The following is a 21,822-nucleotide window of genomic DNA, read 5'->3' as shown; positions in this document are numbered from 1 at the left end:
AGAGGGATGGGGCTGGCTTGGGCGGGACCAGCAAGTCCGACAGGTTGCAAGGGGCTGCCGCCGAGCCACGCAGCTGCTCACACGTCCAGACACACTCGAGTACAAGGTCTGGAGGTGGCTGGCCAGGCCAGACCCTGTGTTCTGTGCCTTCCACACATGACGTCACTACCTTGATCTTGCCAGTGGGCGATGCTTGTGCCGTTGGCAGTGAGACCAGAGAAGCTGATTAGCTTGCAGGGCTTCTCACAGCAAGCGGCAGAGCTGGGACTCAGACCCAGTTCTCTTGAATGCCGGGACCCACTGGTGTCTCCACCCTCGGCCCTTCCTCCTCACGCAGGACTCACACTTGCAACCTTTAGTTGCCCAGTGAGCACCTAAAAGGCACGAGACGGGTCTGCCCTGGGCACATACGTGCACACGCACAGCTCACTCGGTGCCTTGACCACACTGAGCCGGCTGACCTGGGTGCTGCTCCCAACTAGAGTCTGGTTTGGACATAATCGGTCCCCTAGCTGGTCTTGTCACATTACTGTCTGTCCGTTTCTTTCCTCTGTCTCCATCCTTGGGGCACAGGATAGAGGGGCTGCGGGGAGCGGTCAGGAGGAGACCAGCAGAGCTGTGGGGTGTGGCTGGAGTGAACAGTGCAGGGGACTCTGGGCTGTGGCGGTGGGTTTGGACTGGGGATGTGGGCAGGGGGATCATCCAAGGTGGGAGAGGAGAGCCCGGGGAGGCGAAGGCGGTGGTGCCAGCGGAGGACGCGTGGCCCTGAGGGACTCGGGCTGTGGCGAGGTGGCCAGGCGTCACCGAGGCCCCGGGCAGAGCCAGCTGAGCCTCACCGCACCCCCTCAGGTCCGACCTGGAGCTGCAGTTCAAGTGCTACCACCACGAGGACCGGCAGATGAACACCAACTGGCCGGCCTCGGTGCAGGTCAGCGTGAACGCCACGCCCCTCACCATCGAACGCGGGGACAACAAGACCTCCCACAAGCCCCTGCACCTCAAGCACGTGTGCCAGCCGGGCCGCAACACCATCCAGATCACCGTCACGGCCTGCTGCTGCGTGAGTGTGCGGGTGGGACTGGCGTGGGGGGGCTGAGTCCCCCTCTGGCCTGCAGCAGCCTTGACTGCGGGTCTCTGTCCTCATCCCCGCAGCCACGGCAGTGGTCTTGCGGAAACACGTCTTCACAGACGTTGCCCCGGGGCCGTGGAATAACTGTGTGCGTCCCCCCGATCCGTGACCTGCTCTGGATCCACATCGGAGCCACACTCCTGTCCTCCCAGAGATCTGGGCCTGGCACACAGGGCTTGCCCAGGGACCTGTGGGGAAATAGATTGCCTGCCTGTCCTGCTCTGCTGGCCTCTGTGGGGGACATAAGGGAAGGAAAATGACTGATCCTGAGAAGTCACAGGATGGGGAATGCTGTCAGAATGAGGAACCTGTAGGGGCTTGTGGGGGTGTGCAGTCCTGGAAGGCTTCCTGGAGGAGTGAAGACAGGGGTGACCCCCTCTGGCAGGAAAGGTGGAGAACACATGACATGGAGCCGTGCCAGGCAAGGTTAGGAAGTGAGGCCCACTCCAGTCCTCATGCCTGGTGTCCCATAACTCATGCCAGGAGGTTTTCAACATCTGAGTCAGCCTAGAGCCCAGGTAACGGTCCCCCAAGTGGTGACCGTTGCCTGGGTCCCCAGGCTCACAAGTCCCAGGACACATCCCAGGCCTCAGGAGACCCTCTTCTAGAGTGGCATCACTGTGGATCATGGGCCCTTTCCTGTGCTTGGCCTCCAGGGGCCTCTGGGCACAAGTGGGGCTGGCCGTGGGGGCCTTGGGGCCTTGGGGTGGGAACTGATTACGCTTTTCCTCGGCAGTCCCACCTCTTCGTGCTGCAGCTGGTCCACCGGCCCTCCGTGCGCTCCGTGCTGCAAGGCCTCCTCAAGAAACGCCTCCTGCCCGCGGAGCACTGTATCACGAAAAGTGAGTGCGGGGGCGCAGGGAATGAGAACCGGGACCGGCCTTTGGCTCCATGCACACACCCCGGGGCCCGAGCGTTCCTTGGCACCAATCCCCACCGCCCCCCCAGCTCATGTCCCTCCTTCTGGAGCCGTGGGGGTGATCAGATGAGCATGGGCTGTGAGGCCTGCCTCGCAAGGAAGAGCTGGCTCGCAGCACAGGATGTGAGGCAAATTAAAACCACACACCGTGGTGTAGACAGGCCAGGCAAGCTTCCTGGAGGAGGTGATCACCTAGAAGATCACTTCTAGGAACTGGACAAAGGGGATCTTCACCCAGGGGTGGATTCTGGACCGGCCTCCCCACCCCAACAGCTCATGTGTAAACTAGAGACAGGGACTTGGCTCAGAGTCCCCTCCTTTGGAGGAGGCACCCAGGTGATGACTCGGGGGCAGTATGCAGGGCGGTGCACCGCTGCCTCTCCGCTCGACTTGCTTCTCCACATCACCTCCTGAGCCCTCCGTTCCCGCCCGGCGCTTGTCCGTTCCCATCTCCACCCTTGTAGAAGTGAGCATGGGAGCGCCTGAAGGGCTCTCCACTGACCCAGAAAATCAGTGGGAAGGGCCAGACCGTGTTTCTGTAAGTGCCGTAGAAAGTCCCCCGTGCTGGTGAAGGCGGGGTCTGTTCGGCAGAGACTGGGGAGCTGACGCGGCTGCTCCGGGGACACATGTGTTCCGCACGTCGCACGTGGGGGCTGCCGTCCCAGAGAGCTGGGTGGCCCAGGGCACCCGGCGGGCCGAGCTCCCCTGCGACCAGGCCTGGGTGCGCTAGTTTTTCCCAGGACCTCCCAGTGTCCGGGGGGCGGTGGAGAAGCAGGGTGTGTTTTAGCCACACGAGGGAGTGTGATGTGTGCAGGGTGGCCCCGTCCTCCTCAGCCACCTGTGCCTCCTGCCCCACAGTCAAGCGGAATTTCAGCAGCGTGGCTGCCTCGTCAGGCAACACGACCCTCAACGGAGAGGATGGCGTGGAGCAGACAGCCATCAAGGTGTCTCTGAAGTGCCCCATCACATTCCGGCGCATCCAGCTGCCTGCTCGAGGTCACGACTGCAAGCACGTCCAGGTGAGTGGTCCTGGCAGGTGCAGCTCGAGCGGGAGCAGGATGGCTGGCGTCTGGCTGGGATGGTGAGGGGCAGGCGGGGGCGGGAGGGCGGGCAGCAGGGCCTGCTTCTGGTCCCCAGAGGACTCGGCGGCCATCAGCAGCCGGTTGTATTCACTCCCTCCGGCCTCCGTCCATCCTTTGAGCGAGCATCTTCTCTGCATGCTCAGGGCTAGGTTCCCAGGGGGCCCCAGAACCGATTTGGACAGTCCCAGTCCTGACAGATGTCAGAAGCCAGCTGCAAGTCCTGCACATACGGCCACAGCTGGCCTGGAGCCCCAGGGCAGGGACACCTCTGCCTGATCGCTGCTGTGTCCTGGGGCCTGGCCCCAAGCAGGTGTTCAGAAAGTGGCCGTAGAATGAGTGACTGTCGTGGCCTGGGTTGCTCTAATAGAGCACTGTGCAAATGTGGGCAGCCTGGATGGGTGGGATTCCCTGGGTGGGGGCTGCTCAGGAAGAAGTCCCAGAAGAGGCGGAGCGGCCATTCCTGCAGAGGCTGGGGGGCCAAGCCAGGTGAAGCCTCGGCCCCTCCCTCCACACAGCAGGTCTGGAGGGCTTCGTGGTGGGGCAGGAGCTTCCCTCGGGGAGAACGTTGTGGGCACCAACACGTACTGATGAACTCGACTGGATGTGTTCTCGGAGCCGGGGCTGGGCTGACAGGGAGGCCAGGCCGTCATGGGTCAGGGTCTGTGGAGACACACTCTTGGGTGATCCAGGAAGCCTTCTGAGAGGACACAGGCGAGGGGCCATCGGGCACAAAGGTGGTGTGAGAAGTGAGCCATGCAGGGACTCAACATGGCCGGCTAGCCATGTGAGCAGGGGAAAGGCCTCATGATCGCCGGCCCCCACAACCCAGCCCCTGTCTCCCCGCCCCCCGCTCCCTCCCTGCTGGGAGATCTTCACAAGGGTCCCAGAGGCGGTGGCACTCGCACCCACGCGTCCTCTCATCTGTCTGTCTGTCTGTCTGCCTCCCGGCCTCTGCAGTGCTTTGACCTGGAGTCGTACCTGCAGCTGAATTGTGAGAGAGGGACCTGGCGGTGTCCTGTGTGCAAGTAAGTAACACCTACCCCAGCGGGACCTTCCTCACTGGCCTCCATCTGGGCCTGCCGTCTGGGGTCTAGCCACCTCCTCCTGCCCTAGGAGCCAAACCGAGAACCCAGACACGGCAGAGGAGCTCGGCGCACAGGGGCCGCGTGCCGTCTTCTTGTGTCAAGTTGTCACAAGGCCGTGCTCTCCTGTCACTGCCTCCAGTAGTAACCCGTGGCAGAAGCAGAGTCTTTGACGCGGCGGGGAGGGGTGCACTACGCGCTAGTCTCTAGGCTCCAAGAGCAAAGGCCAAGCCCCCTTCTCTTTTTTTCTAGTAAAACGGCTCTGCTTGAGGGCCTGGAGGTGGATCAGTACATGTGGGGCATCCTGAACGCCATCCAACAGTAAGTGGGCCCCCCCCCCCCCAGCTCGGGGCACGTGGAGGGGGCGGGGGAATGCCCGCCTGGATTGGAGGAGGCGAGACGGGGACATTCCTGATACCCCACCCTGTCCCCAGCTGCAGACCATTCGCCAACCCAAGCTCTCACCTCTGGAACTCTACCTGGTGTTCCAGTCACCTCTGGTGACTCTGCCTCAGGAACTTTTCTATCTGGGGGCGAATGAACTTTCTAGAAAGGACTAAGCTCAGCCAGAACAAGACAGTGCCCCGGACAGCCACTTCCTGGGCGGGAGGCCTTGGGGCCGGCTGTCCTGTGTCCAGCCACTTGCTTTTCCTCACCTCACCCTCCCCATCCCTCAAACAGATGTAAAACTCCCTCACACCCCTGTCATATGGCAGAGCGTGGCAAGGATGGGGACAGGGGCCTAGGCAGGGACAGTTCAGTGTCTGCCTGGGCTAGAAGCCCTTGTATCCCAGGCCTGGTACCGCGTGACCTCAGCTCTGCCCCCTTGCTCCCCACCAGCTCCGAGTTTGAAGAGGTCACCATCGACCCCACGTGCAGCTGGCGGCCAGTCCCCATCAAGTCAGACCTGCACATTAAAGATGACCCAGATGGCATCCCCTCCAAGCGGTTCAAGACCATGAGTCCCAGCCAGATGATCATGCCCAACGTCATGGAAATGATCGCAGCCCTGGGCCCTGGCCCATCCCCCTACCCACTCCCGCCTCCACCGGGGGGCGCCAACTCCAACGATTACAGCAACCAAGGTGGGTGCCGTTGGATGAGGTGGGAGAGAGGAGTCCCAGCAGGGGTACAAGGTCTCTGGGCTCACGTGACAAGTGCAGGGGGGATTGTGGTGTGAAGAGGTAGAGGCAACATACACCCCAAAACACAACCCATGTCACTGGACTTGGGGGTATGGTGGCCCATTCAACACCATCCTCTCTCCTTCGCCAGCTGGTTCCGTCCCGCCCTGTGGGTCAGCACCCTGCTGAGAAGTGGGCTCTGCCTCCTGGAGCTGCAGGGGACAGCTCCTTGCCTTCTTTGGAACCTGCTTTGCCTGGGGCACTAACAGAACACTCCCACTTGGAGTTCTTGGCCCTTCCCCCAGCCCTTCCGTGTTTCTCTGTGAGATCTGTATTGTCCCGGTCCCTGAAATGCTCCCATCCTTCCAGGCACAGAGTTCCAGGGGTCTCTGGCCACCAAATTCACCATCCCTGCCCTCTCACTCTCCCTGCTGTCCAGACCAAGCTATGCTGTACTGCCCTGGGTTCCTAGAAAGTACCCAGCCCCCTTAAACACTGGCAATGGCAGCTCCCTGCAGGATCCAGGCTCCTGGATGATTAGAGGCCCGGAGAGGTTAACCCACATAGCAGGATCCCACAGCCTTCCAGTGTGCTGGTCCTCTGATCCTTCTCCGTGGCCATGTTGGGGAGGGAGCAAGGGCCAGGGAGGCCAGACAGCTGGCTTCTAATGGTGTCACCTCGAGGCTGGTGCAACTCTCTTTGTGGACTTGAAATCTTGATCTCCCACTCTGGGCTGCGGTCTTCCCACTGAAGGGGTGCAGCCACGTGGGGGACAGTGAGGAAACAGGTCTTGGGGTCTAGTGCAGCAGATCCTGAGGAAGGCTCAGGCTGGGGCCTCATCTTCCCCTGCCCTCAGGAACCTGGCCTACCTCCTGCTCACACTCTGTTCCTCCTCATAACTATAAAACAGCTCAGGTCCTGGGGTGCCGAGGCCCACCAGAGGAGGCTATATTGCTGCTCCGTCTAAGGCCACAGGAGCCAGGACAGGAGTCACATCTTAACTTACATACTCCGTGTCCCCCCACTCCCCCCGCCCCGTGGCTGCCTTCCCTCTGGGTGACACTGCCCCGGTGCCATCTTGTTTTCTCCCCAGGCAACAACTACCAGGGCCATGGCAACTTTGACTTCCCCCACGGAAACCCTGGCGGGACGTCCATGAACGACTTCATGCACGGGCCGCCCCAGCTCTCCCACCCCCCGGACATGCCCAACAACATGGCCGCCCTCGAGAAACCCCTCAGTCACCCCATGCAGGAAACTGTGAGTACCTCTTCATCGTCCTGACCTCCCTACCTCCCCCTTCACCCCCGTCCTCCGCGTGGGGCGGCTGGGAGCAGAGGGCTCCCCCAAGGACCTTTCTGATGTTTGCCTAGCTCCCTCCCAGGCAAAGGGGAAGACTGCCAATTGGGTCTGGGGGCTCAGAAGGAAGTGAGAGGCCTGACCGAGGCTGAGTCGGTGTCCTTGGACTTGGCCAAGGACGTTGGTTTCACCTAGGACGTTGGATTCTCAGATGGGGGAAGCTGCAGGCTCCTGTCTGCACACACACTGCACGTACACACGCCCACCTCCCACACGTGCCCACCACACCCCCACACCCCCACACACACCACCGCCACCAGCCTCTCTCCCTGACACGCACACTCAGATGCTGACCTACCATAGCCCCAGCTGTCTAGAATTTTGTCTCACACCTAGGCACCTGCTCCCCAGGGGTCTGAGTCTTCTGCATATCGCCACCGTCTGCTCAGCCTCGGAATATTCACGCCCGGTCCCGTGTCACATATTAACACACCCAACAGTGGTAAGAGGCCTGGCCACCCCCAGGTCCTCTTCCAGTGAGTACTGCGTGGCTCTGTTTGACTTAGCACACATTTCCTGAGCCTTTGCTCCAGGCCAGGTTTTGTACCCAGTGTGAGCAAGACAGACACAGGCCTTGTGCCCACGGAGCGAAGGTTCTGGCAGCGCTCGGATGGAGACAGCACGGTTGGGGTGTTTGGGGAAACTGGGGCCTGAGGGCTGAAGTCAGGCCTCAGTCGTTCTGTCTGTCCCTGGTCTCTCCCCTCAGGAGGAGGGACAGTCACAGAGGGCCCGGCAGTGGGGTTGGACGGGCCTGCACCGGAAGGCGGGGCTGCAGGCCTCCCATCTTCCCCCATGTGGCCTGGGAGGAAGGGCCTTGGGATCGCACCGTGATCCACACGGGGTTGGCTCTGCCAGAAGCTGTCCCGTCCCGAGCCACCCGATTCTCAGCAAGAGTGGCTGTTAACCGGAAGGCTTCTGGGAGAGGGACACTGCAGCATCTTTCCTACGGAACTCCAGAATGCCAAGTCAGACATAGCTGCTGTCACAGGGCTTCAGCCACATTTTCGCAAGTTCCTTTCTGCCTCATGGCGCTTCTGACTTCTGGGAGCCTCTCTCCCAGCTCCTCCCGTTTCCTCAGCAGTCCATGCCCAGGAGTCACCCAGATCACACCCCACACACCCTCACCTGTCACACACAGAGGTCCCAGCACTGGACAATGGCAGCAGGATGTTGCTTACTTTCTGAGCCCTGCCACCTGGGGTCTTTTCAGAGGGCCCTAAGCCTGTGAGTTGACTTCACAGCCTGCCCCCCCACCACCACCCACGCCGCCCAGGGGTGCTCCCTAGATATGCACCGTCCCTCCCTATTTCTGGGCTTTCGCTAGACGGCGACCCAGAAGTAAAGCTGCGAAGAGGGATAGTACAGTCACGGATAAACTGCCCCGCGCCAGGGCAGCCTGGCCCTGGCTGAGCACCAGCTGGATGCCCACGTGCGTGGACACTGGCAGAGAGGCTCCCGTCAGGTGCTGGGTCACTGAAGGACTCTTCCTTGCAAGAGAGGTGACAGGTGTATCAGCAGGTCTCAGAGCGTCCCTCTGGGCCTGAGGGGGACAGCCGTTGTCAGCAGATCTAGAGACTGTCTGCCTGGGCTGGGCTGGGCTGGGCTGCTCCAGGAGTGTGGAGCCACTCCCTGCCCCCCAGAATGGGCACTGTGGGGCACCCACGGGCATGGGTGGGAGTCACAAGCTGGCCTCTTACTGACAGTCATGGTGGCCATCCTTCCAGCCTCTCCTGGTCCTTCCCACCTCGTGTGCATCCCCCCCACACCGTCCCACAGTCGTACAGTCAGTCCCGGGACAGAGGGGGCCCTGTGCTGCCTGGGGCTGGCTGGACTGAGCAGAGGCTCCCAGCAAGGCCTGGGAGCAGCTTTAGGAGAAACAGGAAGAGGTACTAGGGTCTGGAGATCAGGCTGCTGTTTCGAAACCCACGAAGGAAAAACGAAATGTGTGCATGGCCTGGAAGATGGGGTGGGTAGGAAGGTACAAAAAGACCAAGGAGACATTTGCTCACCGGCAGCCTGGCGGGTCAGGCTCCCCTTGGCTAGCATCGTGTGAGTGCGGTTGGGGGACTTGTTGGGGCACTGGCCGTGGGCTGAGAGTGTGGACTTGTGCTCCAAGATCTGAGCTCTGAAGGGAGGCTGCTTGGGATAGCACCCAGACCAGCAGGGAAGTTTCGATGTCATACACCATAAGGCCCCCTGCCCGGCCACAGCCCTGGTGTTTCAGTCCACGTGCACACAGGAGGGCACGGGCCTCTAGTGGATCTGTTAGAGAAGCACTTCCTGCCTCACCGGGGCACCCCCTCTGTGAGCCCTAGCACCCAGCGAGGCACAGAGGTGCCTGCCTTCCTCGGCACCCGGGGACGCGGCCTACAGCTGCCTAGGTGGGTGGCCAACAGGAAGGGTCCGGCAATGGGGAGAAGCCCTGCTCTGCCCCTTTGACTCGGGGCTCTCTTCTGCCCTACCCTGGGCAGCAGGCGGGGCTGGTCCCAAGGGGCCAGCCGCTGCCACCTCGGGCCCTTGGAAGGTGCCTCTGTGTCCAGCATCGCCCCCCCTCCCCCCCGGCCAGGGCCCGTTGGGGGACGCAGGCCCCTTCCTGAGCTGCACGCCTGCCCATGCTGTCTGTCCGTGTCTGCTCTCCGCTGCCCCGGGGCAGCGGGCAGGGGTGGGGGGAAGGGGTGTGCCGTACCACGCTGCCAGCGTCACCCTCCCCGCCTCCCCACTCCTTGGAAACATGCCCATTTGCTTCTCCATTCTGCCCTTCCTGTTCATTGTGGTGATGGTGTCCGGGCTACAGAGGCAGAGGGGCTTGCGGGGGGCCTGGACCATGCTCTCAGTGTCTGCTTGTCCCAGAGCTCCGGGCCACCTCCCTCCCGGCCCCCACATGGCCTCAGAGGCCCTGGCCCCGCCTCCCTCTCCACAGCCTCCCTGACTGGCAGCCTCGGGGGAGGACTTTTTTTGTTTGTTTCTCTGCAAAACGACAACAACAACAAAAAGCATTGAGCTTTGTAAGGGGGTAGCTTTGTTTTGGGGGTTTGTTATTTTCCTGGTTTTGTTTGGTTTTCATTTCTCCAGGCATCTCGTTGCTGTACCTCGTCACCTCACATTTCTTTTCTCCTGCTCTCTCCTCCTCCACAGATGCCACACGCTGGCAGTTCTGACCAGCCCCATCCCTCCATACAACAAGGTTTGCACGTCCCACACCCCAGCAGCCAGTCAGGGCCTCCATTACATCACAGTGGGGCTCCTCCTCCTCCTTCCCAGCCTCCCCGGCAACCGCCACAGGCCGCTCCCAGCAACCATCCACACAGCGACCTGACCTTTAACCCCTCCTCAGCCTTAGAGGGTCAGGCCGGAGCACAGGGAGCATCCGACATGCCGGAGCCTTCGCTGGATGTAAGTTGGGGTCACCACCGGCCTGGGGCTAGGCCTGGCGCTGGGACCTGCCCGAGAGCAGGGGTGGGTGTCGAGGGCTCAAGGCCCAGGGTGGAGGAGGTGCAGCTATGAGGGGGTGGGTGGGTGGTGGGTGGGCCTAGCCAGCCTGCCTCCCCTGGCTCCAGAACCAGGAAACCCCACAGTGGGGAAGCCTCACCAAGGGTCCCAGCATCCCTCCCCCGCCCCCTTCCCCACCTTGCCGGCACCTGCCCTTCGGTCCCCTCGGCCACAGTCCTGCAGCCCCTCCCTGCCCCACCCCACCTTCCCCCACAGGCCCTCACAGAGTCCCTCTGGGCCACGGTCCTGGAGGAAGCACAGGAAGGCCCCCTGCCCTTCTTCCTTCTGACCCCCTCCCCGCCCCCACCCCCACATCAAGCTTGCCATCTCAGTGTTCGCCACACTCTCTGGCCTGAGGCAGGGGAAGGGCTGGAGTGACAGGGTCCCTCTGTCTGTCTCGCTGGTATGTGTCTGTGTCCAGTTTCCTGTCCGTGTGTTGTCCACGCCCTGTGTTGCCGCTTTGCTCCATCGCTCACTCAGAGAGGCCCCGGTGAGGGGTGACAGTAGGACCAGCCTCGGGTCGTGCCAGGACTACTGGGGCAGAAGTGGGTGGCTGAGATTCAGGGGTCTCCCACCTTGAGGCCCGACCGGTCTGGAAAGCGGGGTGGGAGGAGCCCTCGAGTGATGGGGGCCGGGTAGCCGGCTAGGGTGGGCCGGGAAGGGACATGTGGCACTTGCCCCTCCCATCCCACGCCCCTAGGCTCTAGATTCCCAGAGAGGAGGCCTGCTCTGCCCTCTCCACGCCTCAGCCCCACTGTGGTCGCCCTCGGCCCCGGCAGGCAGCGGCAGTCTTTATGGTGAATGGGGTTTACTCGGCTGTGCGGCCATCTAGGGTTCTCCCCCAGCTCTCCTCCCCAGACCCGTCCAGTGAGGGTGCTCTTAGGTTCATGAGGTTCCCCGGTGTGACAAAAGGAGTCCGAGGACCTCACAGTAGAGGGTAGGGAGAGTCTGCAGCCACAGCCCAGGGGCCGCAGGGAAGGATGGTTCCGTGCCGCCCTCTGGTCATAGGCTCACCAGGGAGCAGTGAGCTCCTGGGGGGAGGTCCAGGGTGCCGAGAGCTACAGGGACCACCGGCCTTACGTGCAAAGTCATGTGGTTTCTACTGGGAGGCCTTCGTGACCCAGGCTTCCTCTTGGCAGGGTCTTGGGGCCAGAGGAAGCCCGGAATCAAGAGAAAGCCCCCTGACCTGCCACGAGCCTTCCCGGCCGGCGGGCCGAGGGCCTGTCTCCCCCACACTGGAAATAAGCGCGGGTGTGCCCCAGGCTAGCACAGTGGCCTGGGCGCGTTTGAGGCCAGCCAGCACGGTTAGTGTCCCCTGTCCCGCCAGGACCCCGGGAAGCAGGTAGAGAAGCACGCACCCCGGCAGTCCTTGGGGGCACCCCTGCAGTCCTCACCCTGGGCCAGCCCAGCCCCTCAGCTGACACCTCATCTGGGCTTCTGTACTTCTTTTCCAGCTCCTTCCAGAACTCACAAATCCCGATGAGCTCCTCTCGTACCTGGATCCCCCCGACCTGCCGAGCAATAGTAACGATGACCTCCTGTCTCTCTTTGAGAACAACTGAAGCCCACCCCTCCACTGGGGCCATCCCCCCCCACTCTGCCTCCTTCCCCGTCTGTCCCACACACACTTTACCACTGGGAGCCCATGCCCTCAGACCGCCCCTGCTGCGGCCTTCTCAGAGCGGAGGGGCGGGAGGGTGCACTGTGAAGGCTGTGTGGGTCTGGTGCCCGTGCCCAGAGCAGGCCCTGAAGATGAGCCTCGAGGTGGGGAACCGGCCCGGCGAGAGGGCACACGCTGACAAAGCCTTCCTGGTCCCTCTGTGTGTGCTGATTCCAAACGACCCTCCAGTGCCCCCCGAGGTTCTTCCGGTTTCTAAACTGTAACCCTGCCTCCCTGCTTCCTGGCCCAGAGCCTCCTTCAAGTGACTGAGCCTGAGAGAAGGCGCCCCGAGACCCAGGCAGGCCCCGAGCCTTGGAGGAGCAGTGACGGTTGGCGGCAGTGAGAATGGCCCACCCACCACCACCACCACCACCACCACCACAGAAAAGCACAAACCTCTGGGAAAGAGAACTCTCTCAGGGGCCAAGGTCGTCGCTTTGACCCCTGACCTCTAAGCCAAGATACCCTGTAAACACTCTCTCTCAGAAAGCAGAGAAAAAAGGACAAGATTCTGTGTTCGAGAGAGGGTGTGCCATTCCTGCTTGGGGACCGGTGGGAAAGGGGGTCAGGGCCTCCTCAGAGCCAGGACAGTGCAGCTGGCCCCATGACCTCTGGACTCAGTCCGGGGCCCGGCCTCGGGGAGCAGAGGGAGAGAGTCCCCAGCCAAAATTACTGTGCCCTTAGTTGGGGGGCAGGGGGATGCCGCCAGCCGGAGTCTGATAGGAACGGCAACTTACAACTTTGCTCCGAGCCACTCCCTGTTTTTCAATGATGATTAATTAAGCTACGGAGTCATCTGAGAAAGGGGACGGTAGACTTGGACGGCAAGCAACCCATTTCTCTCCACGCGTCCTGTTTCCTCCCTCCTGCCCCCACCCACGTCTCCCAGACTGTTACGGGGGACACCTGCTTCCCTCTGTCCCACTTCTGCTGTGTCCGCCCCGACAGCCGGGTGGGCCGGTGGAGGGGCGGGGGAGGCTCAGGCGCCTGTGCGGGCATGGCGCAGGCACCTCTCCGGCCCCCCCGTCCCGGCTGTCCCTGTGCTCAAGGCTGCCCCAGCTGCACCCCAGTCCGTCACCACACGTGCCGGGATGTGCCCGCCAGCGTCACGTGGTGTCTCTGTGCCGCACTTGGCTGCCGGCCTCTCCTTCCCTCTGTGTCCCCCTGCCCTGCAAAGCTGCCCACACTCCTGCTCACCGGAGCAGAAGCAGCCTCTGGTCTTTCCCTCCACTGCCTCGCTCCATCCGGCTTACTGCTCTCGGAGTCTCCCGGGTAGCTTGTGGGGCGTCCGTTTCGTCTGGGGGTCCTCTGTCCCCCTAAGCCGCATGGCCTGTGATGCTGCTGGGCCGTCACTTGGGTCACGTCTGTGAATTCGTTGCGCCCCTCCCTGCTGCTGCCTGGGGTCTCCTGCTTCCCGTCCACTGTCCGTGTTCTCGAGCTCCGTCTCCCCCTGTGGCGGGTGGTCCCCAGCACTCCTCTGGATTTGACCGGAACGGTGGCCCCAGCTGTTGACTTCCAGTCACTGTACCAGACAGCCGGCACAAGGTTTTCTGTAGGAAAGCTGCCATTGTCCCCGCCCCCTTTTCCTTTGTCCCGTTGTCGAGGTTTTTTCAAACAGCGTGGTGTTCAGTATGCAAATCAATTATTTTGAGAATTGCTTTTGTAAATATCTTTGTGAATATTTTAGTATTGTCTTTGATAATATTCAACATTTTCATGACCTGGTTATAGCCTTTGCTGGTGTTTTTAAAATACCTTGACTCAACAACAAGACCGAGTCCTTTTTTTTAAAAAACAACAAACAAAAACAAAAAAGCAACCAGGGCCTATTTGTACAGATGAAGGGACAAAGTACGTGGGTGGCTGTGCCGTGAGTTCGAGCAGGTCGCCCACTGTTCAGAGCCATCCCCAGTCAGCTGGTGGGGACAAGACGATGCCAGGTAGCACGTGGCCATCCTTGCCCAGTGGCCGATAGCCCTGGCAGGTGGCCACGCTCCTGTGTTCGGCCATCTGGGAATGTTCTGCCCCAGACAGACTTCCAAATGCCTTCCTTAGAAGTTCCTGCTTCCTGCTGTGCTACTTTTCCCCAGAAAGGCCTGGGGTCCATTCTGGTTCTTATCGGGTGTTCCTACTCCGCTCACCAACCTACCCACAGCTTTCTAGTACAGAGGGTCGATCTGCTCCCCACAGCCCGGGCTCTGGGCACCTCCCTCAACCATCTCTGAGGAAGCCAGGGCTCGGCACCTGAGGCAGGTTTCCTGGGGCCCATCCCAAGCGAACCTCCACCAGCAAGTTGGACAAAGAGCTTTCCCGAACCGTGGTGCCTGAAGCCCATGCTCTGGGAACGTCCTCTCCCGGAGTGATTTTGGAGCCAGGCCAGGGGGGTGAGGGAGGCAGAAAGGTGCCCGGGGCTGGAGAGACCCCCGGTTGGTGACAGATTCGGGTGACGACAGCCTCCCCAAGCAAGGGCGCTTCTGAACTCCGGGGTGGGGATGCTTCCCTCATCCTTTTGGACGACTACTTGGAGCCATAAGTAACCTCAGCAAAAACGAGGCCTCAGCAAGCCACTTCTCTGTGACAAGCATCCACCCAGGCCATAGACACGTTTCTGCTGCCACTCCACAAGACGGACAGGGCGCCAGCGGGCAGGCGGGAAGGCCCCAGTACAGGCAATCACCCCATCTCCTTGGTTCGAAGCTTTACCCGTGTATCATGTTCCCTGTAGCCATTTTATTTTTGAAGACACTTCTAATCCTTTCTCCCTAATGAAAGCCCTAACCACCACCCCCCCCCCACACCCCCACCCCAGAGAGCTACACGTCTGCTCCCTCGACCTGACCATCTAGACAGGATGACGTCAGCAGCAGCGACTCAAGGGACGTGTGTACATATGTAAATGAGAAATAGAGACACGTTAACAGATGCATTCATTTCCCTTGGAATGTGTATTGTTTTTATTTTACGGAACAAAACAAAACAAAACAAACAAACAAAAAAAAAAGGCTTGAAACTCCATCTTAACGTGAAAAACTAGATCCTGTTAGCGTTTGTGAGGTCTCTCTCCACCTTTGTCTTATGTAATATACTCTGCCCCTGTGTGGAAAGGAATTTTTGTTCTGTTTTGTTTTTTATTTTACCTCCATGTACTATTTAGCTTCCGGTGTACTGGTCCTGCCACCTGTGTATTTTTAGGGTGCTATGGAAATAATGAAAAGAAATGGGGATTTCAGACGAAAATTGTAACCAAATTCATACTTTGTATAATTTTTGATATCATGATTGCAGGTGATTCACATGTCCACACATAAACACACCCACAGCACAGCCTGAAGTAACCCCCACAGAAATTGTCATTGTCTTTGTACATCTCTGTACAATGCAACCATTTCAAACTTTAAACTGGTCAGAAACCTAATTGTGATTTCTAGTCTTGCAAAGCTGTATGTAGTTAGATGATGTGACAACCTCTAATATTTATCTAATAAATATGTATTCAGATGAAACCTGTATATTAGGTGTTCATGTGGTTATTTTGTATTTAAAGATCAAATTATTTGACTATTGCTAGACATTTCTATACTCTGTTGTAACACTGAGGTATCTCATTTGCCCATGTTAATTGTTTTCTAAATAAATTGACAAAAAACGAAGGTTTGGCGAATTAGCTATTTTGTGAACTTTAAGGAGCGGTTTGGGTGTTTGTTTCTGCTTCTAAACCACCACCCCTGCCTGATCACCTGGCAAAACCAAAACAAAACAGAAACGGCAAGCAGGCAAGCAGGCAGGTGGTTTGGTGTTGATCTGGAGGAGCCCCTACCTCGGTGTCCCTGGAGGAGACACTGGAGTGGCCAGGTGAGCATGTTCAGAGCCCAGAACCTTCTTCCGGCAGGACCCTGATCTGCGGCAGGCCCCGCTCCTGACAGTGGGACAACCAGGTGGGGAGGGGACCCTGAGCAGGGCCAGGCCCTGTACGGGCTGCTGGGGACTCAGGAAACGTGTGCGATGCTGGCCGGGGCTCTGAGAGCAAGCCCCTTGCGGATTTTCCGGCTTTACAGACCGGGAACCTATTCGTGCCAAGCTCCAGAGGGTGCTGTGCAAAAGCAGCCAGAATGAAGAGCTGGACCACTGACTCAGCCACGCTCCTCGTTGGCTGTCTCACCGTCTCCCTCTGGCCACCCTACTCCCCAGCACCACTGCCCCCGACCCTGTAAGGGGACCTTGGGTTTTCTCTTCCCTGTGACTGCGCTTTACATGGGGTTCTAGAACTACCTACCTGGGCCACTGTCCTAACTATCCTCAAAGAAAGAAGTAGGGGCTAGCAGGCACCCCAAAATATATCCCCTGGAGTGTGTGTGGGAATGTGTGTCAGGAGAGTGTGCAGGTCCCTTAAGTGTGTGTGTGGGGGGGGGGGATATGCAGGGGGGGGATATGGGTGCTTCTGGGGCTTCTCCAGGGTGGCCAGTTTCTCTTTTCAGTGGGAGATGGAAGGGGAGGGGGGAAGGAAAAACTTACATTAAAAATGGAATCCTGGGTGGCGCCGACTTCAGCTCAGGTCACGATCTCACCATCTGTGAGTCCAAGCCCCGCGTCGGGCTCTGTGCTGACAGCTCAGAGCCTGGAGCCTGCTTCAGATTCTGTCTCCGTCTCTCTCTGCCCCTCCCCTGCTCACGCTCTGTCTCTGAAAAATGAATGAACCTTAAAACAATTTTAAAAATGGAATCCTGTTGGGGCGCCAGGGTGGCTCAGTCGGTTAAGTGTCCAACTTAGTGTCCACCTGGGTCATGATCTCACGATTCGTGAGTTCGAGCCCTGCATCGGGCTCTGTGCTGACAGTGCAGAGCCTGCTTGGGATTCTCTCTGTCCCTCTCTCTCTGCCCCTCCCCTGCTTGCATTCTCTCTCTCTCTCTCAAAATAAATAAGTAAACTTAAAAAAACAAAATGGAATCCTGGTCACTGCTAAGCCGTGAGCACTGACTGCCTTCTGCCAGCATCACAAGGGCCGGGAGCATTTTCTCTGAGAGCAGACACCCCAGTGGGTAGCATGAGTGAGAAGGGCCCACCCCAGCCTCCTGTCGACTCTAGGGCAGTGCTTCCCCACAAGTGGAGGGACCCATGAAATCCCAGTTGGGCTGTGACCAGCATTTAGATGAGGACTAAGTAGAACACCAAGAGCACTTTGTAGGGTTACAGAGCAAGGGTGGAGATTGATCATGAAACATGCGTTGCAGTTTGTGTGTGTGTGTGTGTGTGTGTGTGCGCGCTGAATCATGATGTGAAATTAATTCTTACTTGTGGGCTGTGGTTGAAAACAAAAAGTTTGAATGCCATGGCCTTGAAGGCAGGAAGTGGGCAGGGGGTGGGGAGGGAGAGGCAGGGCGGTATGCTCCTCTAACTTTACATAAAAAGCAAACCGTCCAGGCATTCCAGCTGCAGAGCCTGAAACCGGTAGTGCAGCTAAACACAGGCCTGGGGGGGGGCCTGGCCAGGCTGCGTGGAGGCCCGCCCCGCCCCACTAGATTCCCCGGGGACTGGCCCAGAATAAGAAGTCCACGGGAAAAGCCCGAGGAGGGCCTGGCTCAGGGCTGCGTGCAGGTCGCAGCCCCCGGGTGTGGGGCCACGCATCACATCCTCCAGCTCCTGCGTCATCTTGGGTTTCTGTTCTTTGAAACCCACCCCTCAAAGCCCCACCCTGAATCCGATGACTGTCCCTCCGAATAAGGCCATAGGGTGCTGTTGGGGAAAGTCACTCAGTCCCACAGGTCGATGCCAGGACAAAGCAGTGTCTCTAGTCTCACCGAGACCTCAGAACATGGTCTCCTCCCCCGCCCCCGTCCACCCACGTCCCTTGTCCCGTCCTGTGCTCCAGCCACCTGCTCAACCACGCCCATCCCACTCTAAGCAAATTACCCAACTATCACCCAGAACCCCCACCTGCTCCCCCACCCACAACCCTACCTCCACCCTCCCCCGGGCTTATCTTCTTCTGTCCAGGCCCAGAGGATGTGGCGTCCTTTCTCCAGTCAGGGCCAGCCCCTCCCCCAGCCCCTGACACCCCTACCTCCTTCTCTTCTGGGTGGGACTTCATCAGTTGGCCCCTGTACCTTCTGTACCTGTACCTTCCTGTATCTTCCCCGAGTGTGGAGCTTTGGGCCCTAGGGTTGTGAGGTCTAACAGCCCGCATCCCACCGTTTGCTGGCCACCTCTCCCCATTCCTTCTCATGCGGACTCCTGGGCCGAGGAAACTGCCCACGCTCACCGTCTTTCCTTGCTCACTCGTCATCCTCGACGCCCTACGGCACACATCTCGGAAGTTCCCTGAAACTTCTCTAGCAAGCTCACCTGTGACCTCTTGGTTGCTAGAGCCCCTGCTGCTCTTGGAGATCGGCCCTCACGACTACATTTGATAGTTGCCATCCTCCTTTGAGACTCTTCTCTTGGATCCCATGACAACACCCCACGGTGGGTCTTCAGTTCTCCTTGAGTGCTTCTGACCATGCCTTTTCTGTCGTCTTCATGGGTTCCTGTAGTAACTAGGTGCTGTGGAGCTCCTTCCAGCTCTGTATCTGGCACCCATCCCTCCACAGCTAAGGGCATTGACTGCCTACAGTTCACAACTTCTCTTCACCAGGGAATTGCCCTCAGCAGACGGGACCTCCTTGCCTGGGAGGTTACCCACTCCCCCACTCCCACACACACCCCTGCCAGGAAGCCCGCAGCAAAGACTGAGTGCTAACAGCACAGCCTCTTTGCTGCGGTGTGGTTCGTGTTCCAGAGTCTTCTTTGTGGATCAGGCCAGACTTTACCTGAAGTCATATGCTTGCTTGACTCTGTCCCCTTCCCTCTTCTGCCTCACGACCTCCCTTGTAGGTTTCTCCCGAGAGACATCCCTCAATGAATCACAAGAATCTGAAGGCCTGTCTCGGGCTCTGCTCCTAGGCAACCAGACCTAAGGCAGCGGGTGCTGGGAGCGGGCCTGGGAGCCAGCCTCTGAGGACAGGATGCTAGGGATAGTCACTGACCGGACGGCAACGGTGCCCCATCCCTGGGGATAGCACGGGCATGGGACAGCCATGATTCGCTATGACTTCCACCTGCAGAAAACTGGTAAGGGGGCTGCACCATCTGGGGCAATCTGGCATTTGGGAGTTAAGAGGAAAGAGTAAGCATTAAGCCCATGGAATGGAGCGGCCATTGTTAAGTGCCATCGACTCACTCAAGAAAGGAAATTGCATTCTCAGATGTCTTACTCGGCCATTTAAAACAAAGTGTGAGAGTCCGAGGAAAGCACTGAAGGAAGGAAGCATCGAAGCACGTATCTCCTGCAGCTGGAGTGCAAATCAGGTGAGGACTTCACCATAGGGGTCCGAGAAGTTCAGAAAGCACTCCGTGCTTTGGCCAGGCGTCCTATGCCAAAATCAGGCCCCTCACAGGGGAGGAGTGAGACCTCAAGACTTGGGACGGGGACAGTCGTACCAACCGTGCCAAATGTCTATTGCCACTTGGAGGGCCTATTATAACCAGCTGGCAGAGAAGGAAAATTGCTGAACTTGGTTCACAGATGAGACAACTTGGGGTGTGGGTGACAGCCACAAGTGGAGCCCCACTCGAGATGGAAAGACCGAGGCGGAAGGGAATCCTTCCACTAGGCAGGGACCTGGGCAGGACACCTGGCCATCTATTTTGCATGGAGAGAGAAGCGACCTGAAAAGGGGGGCAGATACATACTCCTGGGCAGTGGCAAGTGGCTTAACCAGTTGGTTAAGGGTGTGGAAAGAGCAAGATTGGACTACCAGGGACAGGGAGCTCGGGGAAGGAGGCAGGAGGTTAGGTCTATGGAAGCGGGCAAGAAGCATGAGGATCCACGTAACACATTTTTACGTGCACCAGAGAGCATCCGCCGCAGGTAACAGCAGACAACCATGGAGGCGAGACAACTGGGCCAGCGGACGTCAGCCAGTCTCTGTTCTAACCACTCTCCCCCCATCTAGGCTGGCACAATCTGGGCTCAGGACCAGAGTGTCGTGGAGACAGAGATCAAGTTACACGTGAGCCCACCAGCTTGGGTGTCCTCTCTTGAAGGCTGATCCAGCTGCTGCCCTGGCTGAATTCCAACCTGTCATCAACAGAGACCGTGCCGACCCTCTGAGACGTGAACACCCCATGAGGAGACCAGCTAGCCCCTCGGTGGCAAGTTTATCACCTAGGACCTCTTCCACCCTAGAAAGGCAGTGGTCCACTCTGTCCAGGATCGATGCCTAGTCTGAGAATGGGTCTGCCTCTCTTTCTTATGGAGCCTTAGGTCGCCACCACTGTCTGAAAGCTCACGGACATGGGCTCCCATACAACATCACTACAGACCGAGAGAGCCTACTTACAGAAAGGCGGTGTGCCCGTGGATACATTCTGATAGGTTCCACTGGCCCTACCACAGGGTGCACCATGCCGATCTCATGGATGGTAGAATGGCCTCTTCAAGATGCAGCTGAGGTACCAAAGGGGTGGCATCCTGGGAGAATGGGCTGCTACTCTCCAGGTCACACTGCACATGGCAAAGCAATGACCACCCCGTGTCTGCCAACAGGCAGACAGATTAAACTCAATGTGAGAAGCAAGCGGATCTGAGCGGGGCAAGGGGAGGACTGTACGAACACCAATGCTCCACCCAGATCCCCTCTGCTGGGCCCAGGCACCCCTCCCCCAGCTGCGGGAGTATTGACCCTTTCTCTAGAGAATGGCCCTGAGGAGACAGGAGCTGTGTCATCTGGGAAGTTGCACCCTCTTGGGGGCAGCTGGCAGCCCACAATGACCAACGCAGAGTATGAAATGAATGCCAGCTCCCTTCCTTCAGGAGAGACTATTCTGTGATGCGCTCATGCTCTGAAGCCCTCGCTCTGGGATCAAGCCAAGAGGGTCCTCTCCCTGCCCCACCCCCCTCTTACAGGTGGTTTCAGAAGAGCCAGCCCACAATCCATCAACTTCACAAGAATCCGGGTCTCAGGCTCTGCTTCCGGAGAGCCCCATTCAAGGCAACAGCTCTTTGTTCTCGCATTCTCTAAATATTGGTCTTGCCCCCTTGTCTTAGTTGTCTTAGTCTGCAATTTCTCTGTGTGCATCTCAACCTCTCCTATGACCTTAATAACCAAGCTTTTTTCCAGTTCGTGCATGCTTTTATTAATTTTTAATAGTTCATTTTTCCAACAACGTTGAAGTAGTCGAAAAATATTGAAAACCTGACAAATAGGTATCATAATACTTACATTATTTTAAACTTAAATATTTCATTTATACCCCAAGCAGAATCTATTATCATTTTACTTTCCTGTCTTCAGTGGAAGCAAACGCATCAATAATATCTTAAAAATATACATGTTACCTATCTGCTTTTCAACTGAGATTTGCCGTATTTTATCATTTCTCATAATCTAGTGACAAGTTTAAATAATTTCAAAGTGATAGCAGGTTACTAAAACCTCATTCGCAGGACCCCACTGTGTCTATTATTATTAAAGAGACTATCAAGACCACTTCTAAATTTGGGTAAGATTACACTAGGCAAAATTTGTGACTCAGTTTTAGAAGAAAAAACATGATGGTGGTTTTTTTTTTTAATGTATGAAAACTGACACCTGCATCCACTGATTTATACATTTCCAATTTCTTTCTTTTTTATTTTCTCATTCAGATATTATATTCATGTATCTTCCTAAGTTTTAAAGCACTAATGACTTGCCTTCTTAAATATCTATCCAGTCCGACGTCTTATTTCCATCCCTAATGCTGTTACTGTCATTCAAGACCACTGTCAGTTCCCATCTGGACAATTCGCCACTCTCTCCCCTGTCTCTTTGCCCCCAGTGTTGTTCTCTTCAGATCCATTGTGATACAGACTTCTGTCACTCACTCAAATTTGGTTCCCCTAAGCTTCTAGGCACCTGGAATGATTACACATCCCCATTCCTTATAGGCGGGGCCCATGTG

The 21,822-nt window shown here is 58.0% G+C and overlaps 1 protein-coding gene across 10 annotated transcripts in view; it reads left to right on the top strand.

Annotated features, from left to right (window-relative positions):
• ZMIZ1 (zinc finger MIZ-type containing 1) overlaps positions 1 to 15,494 on the top strand; it is a 234,259-nt gene extending 218,765 nt beyond the window's left edge. For 7 of the 10 annotated variants that reach the window (XM_078434463.2, XM_078434460.2, XM_078434459.2 and 4 more), the window contains 10 exons: positions 850 to 1,060; positions 1,866 to 1,971; positions 2,907 to 3,067; positions 4,088 to 4,155; positions 4,465 to 4,533; positions 5,053 to 5,297; positions 6,430 to 6,596; positions 9,831 to 10,088; positions 11,324 to 11,488; positions 11,639 to 15,494. In XM_078434463.2, the coding sequence (XP_078290589.2) occupies positions 850 to 1,060; positions 1,866 to 1,971; positions 2,907 to 3,067; positions 4,088 to 4,155; positions 4,465 to 4,533; positions 5,053 to 5,297; positions 6,430 to 6,596; positions 9,831 to 10,088; positions 11,324 to 11,488; positions 11,639 to 11,746 (1,558 nt within the window). In that variant the 3' untranslated portion in view covers positions 11,747 to 15,494. The remainder of the gene's footprint in view (positions 1 to 849; positions 1,061 to 1,865; positions 1,972 to 2,906; positions 3,068 to 4,087; positions 4,156 to 4,464; positions 4,534 to 5,052; positions 5,298 to 6,429; positions 6,597 to 9,830; positions 10,089 to 11,323; positions 11,489 to 11,638) is intronic. The other 3 variants (XM_078434466.2, XM_078434465.2, XM_078434469.2) reach the window with 2 other exon arrangements.
• The last annotated feature ends 6,328 nt before the right edge of the window (positions 15,495 to 21,822 follow it).

The sequence above is a fragment of the Panthera onca genome, chromosome D2, assembly GCF_046562875.1.
Source record: "Panthera onca isolate mPanOnc1 chromosome D2, mPanOnc1 haplotype 2, whole genome shotgun sequence".
Lineage (NCBI taxonomy): Eukaryota > Metazoa > Chordata > Mammalia > Carnivora > Felidae > Panthera > Panthera onca.
The sequence above is the reverse complement of the archived record's forward strand: the minus strand, read 5'-3'. Positions and strand labels throughout refer to the sequence as shown.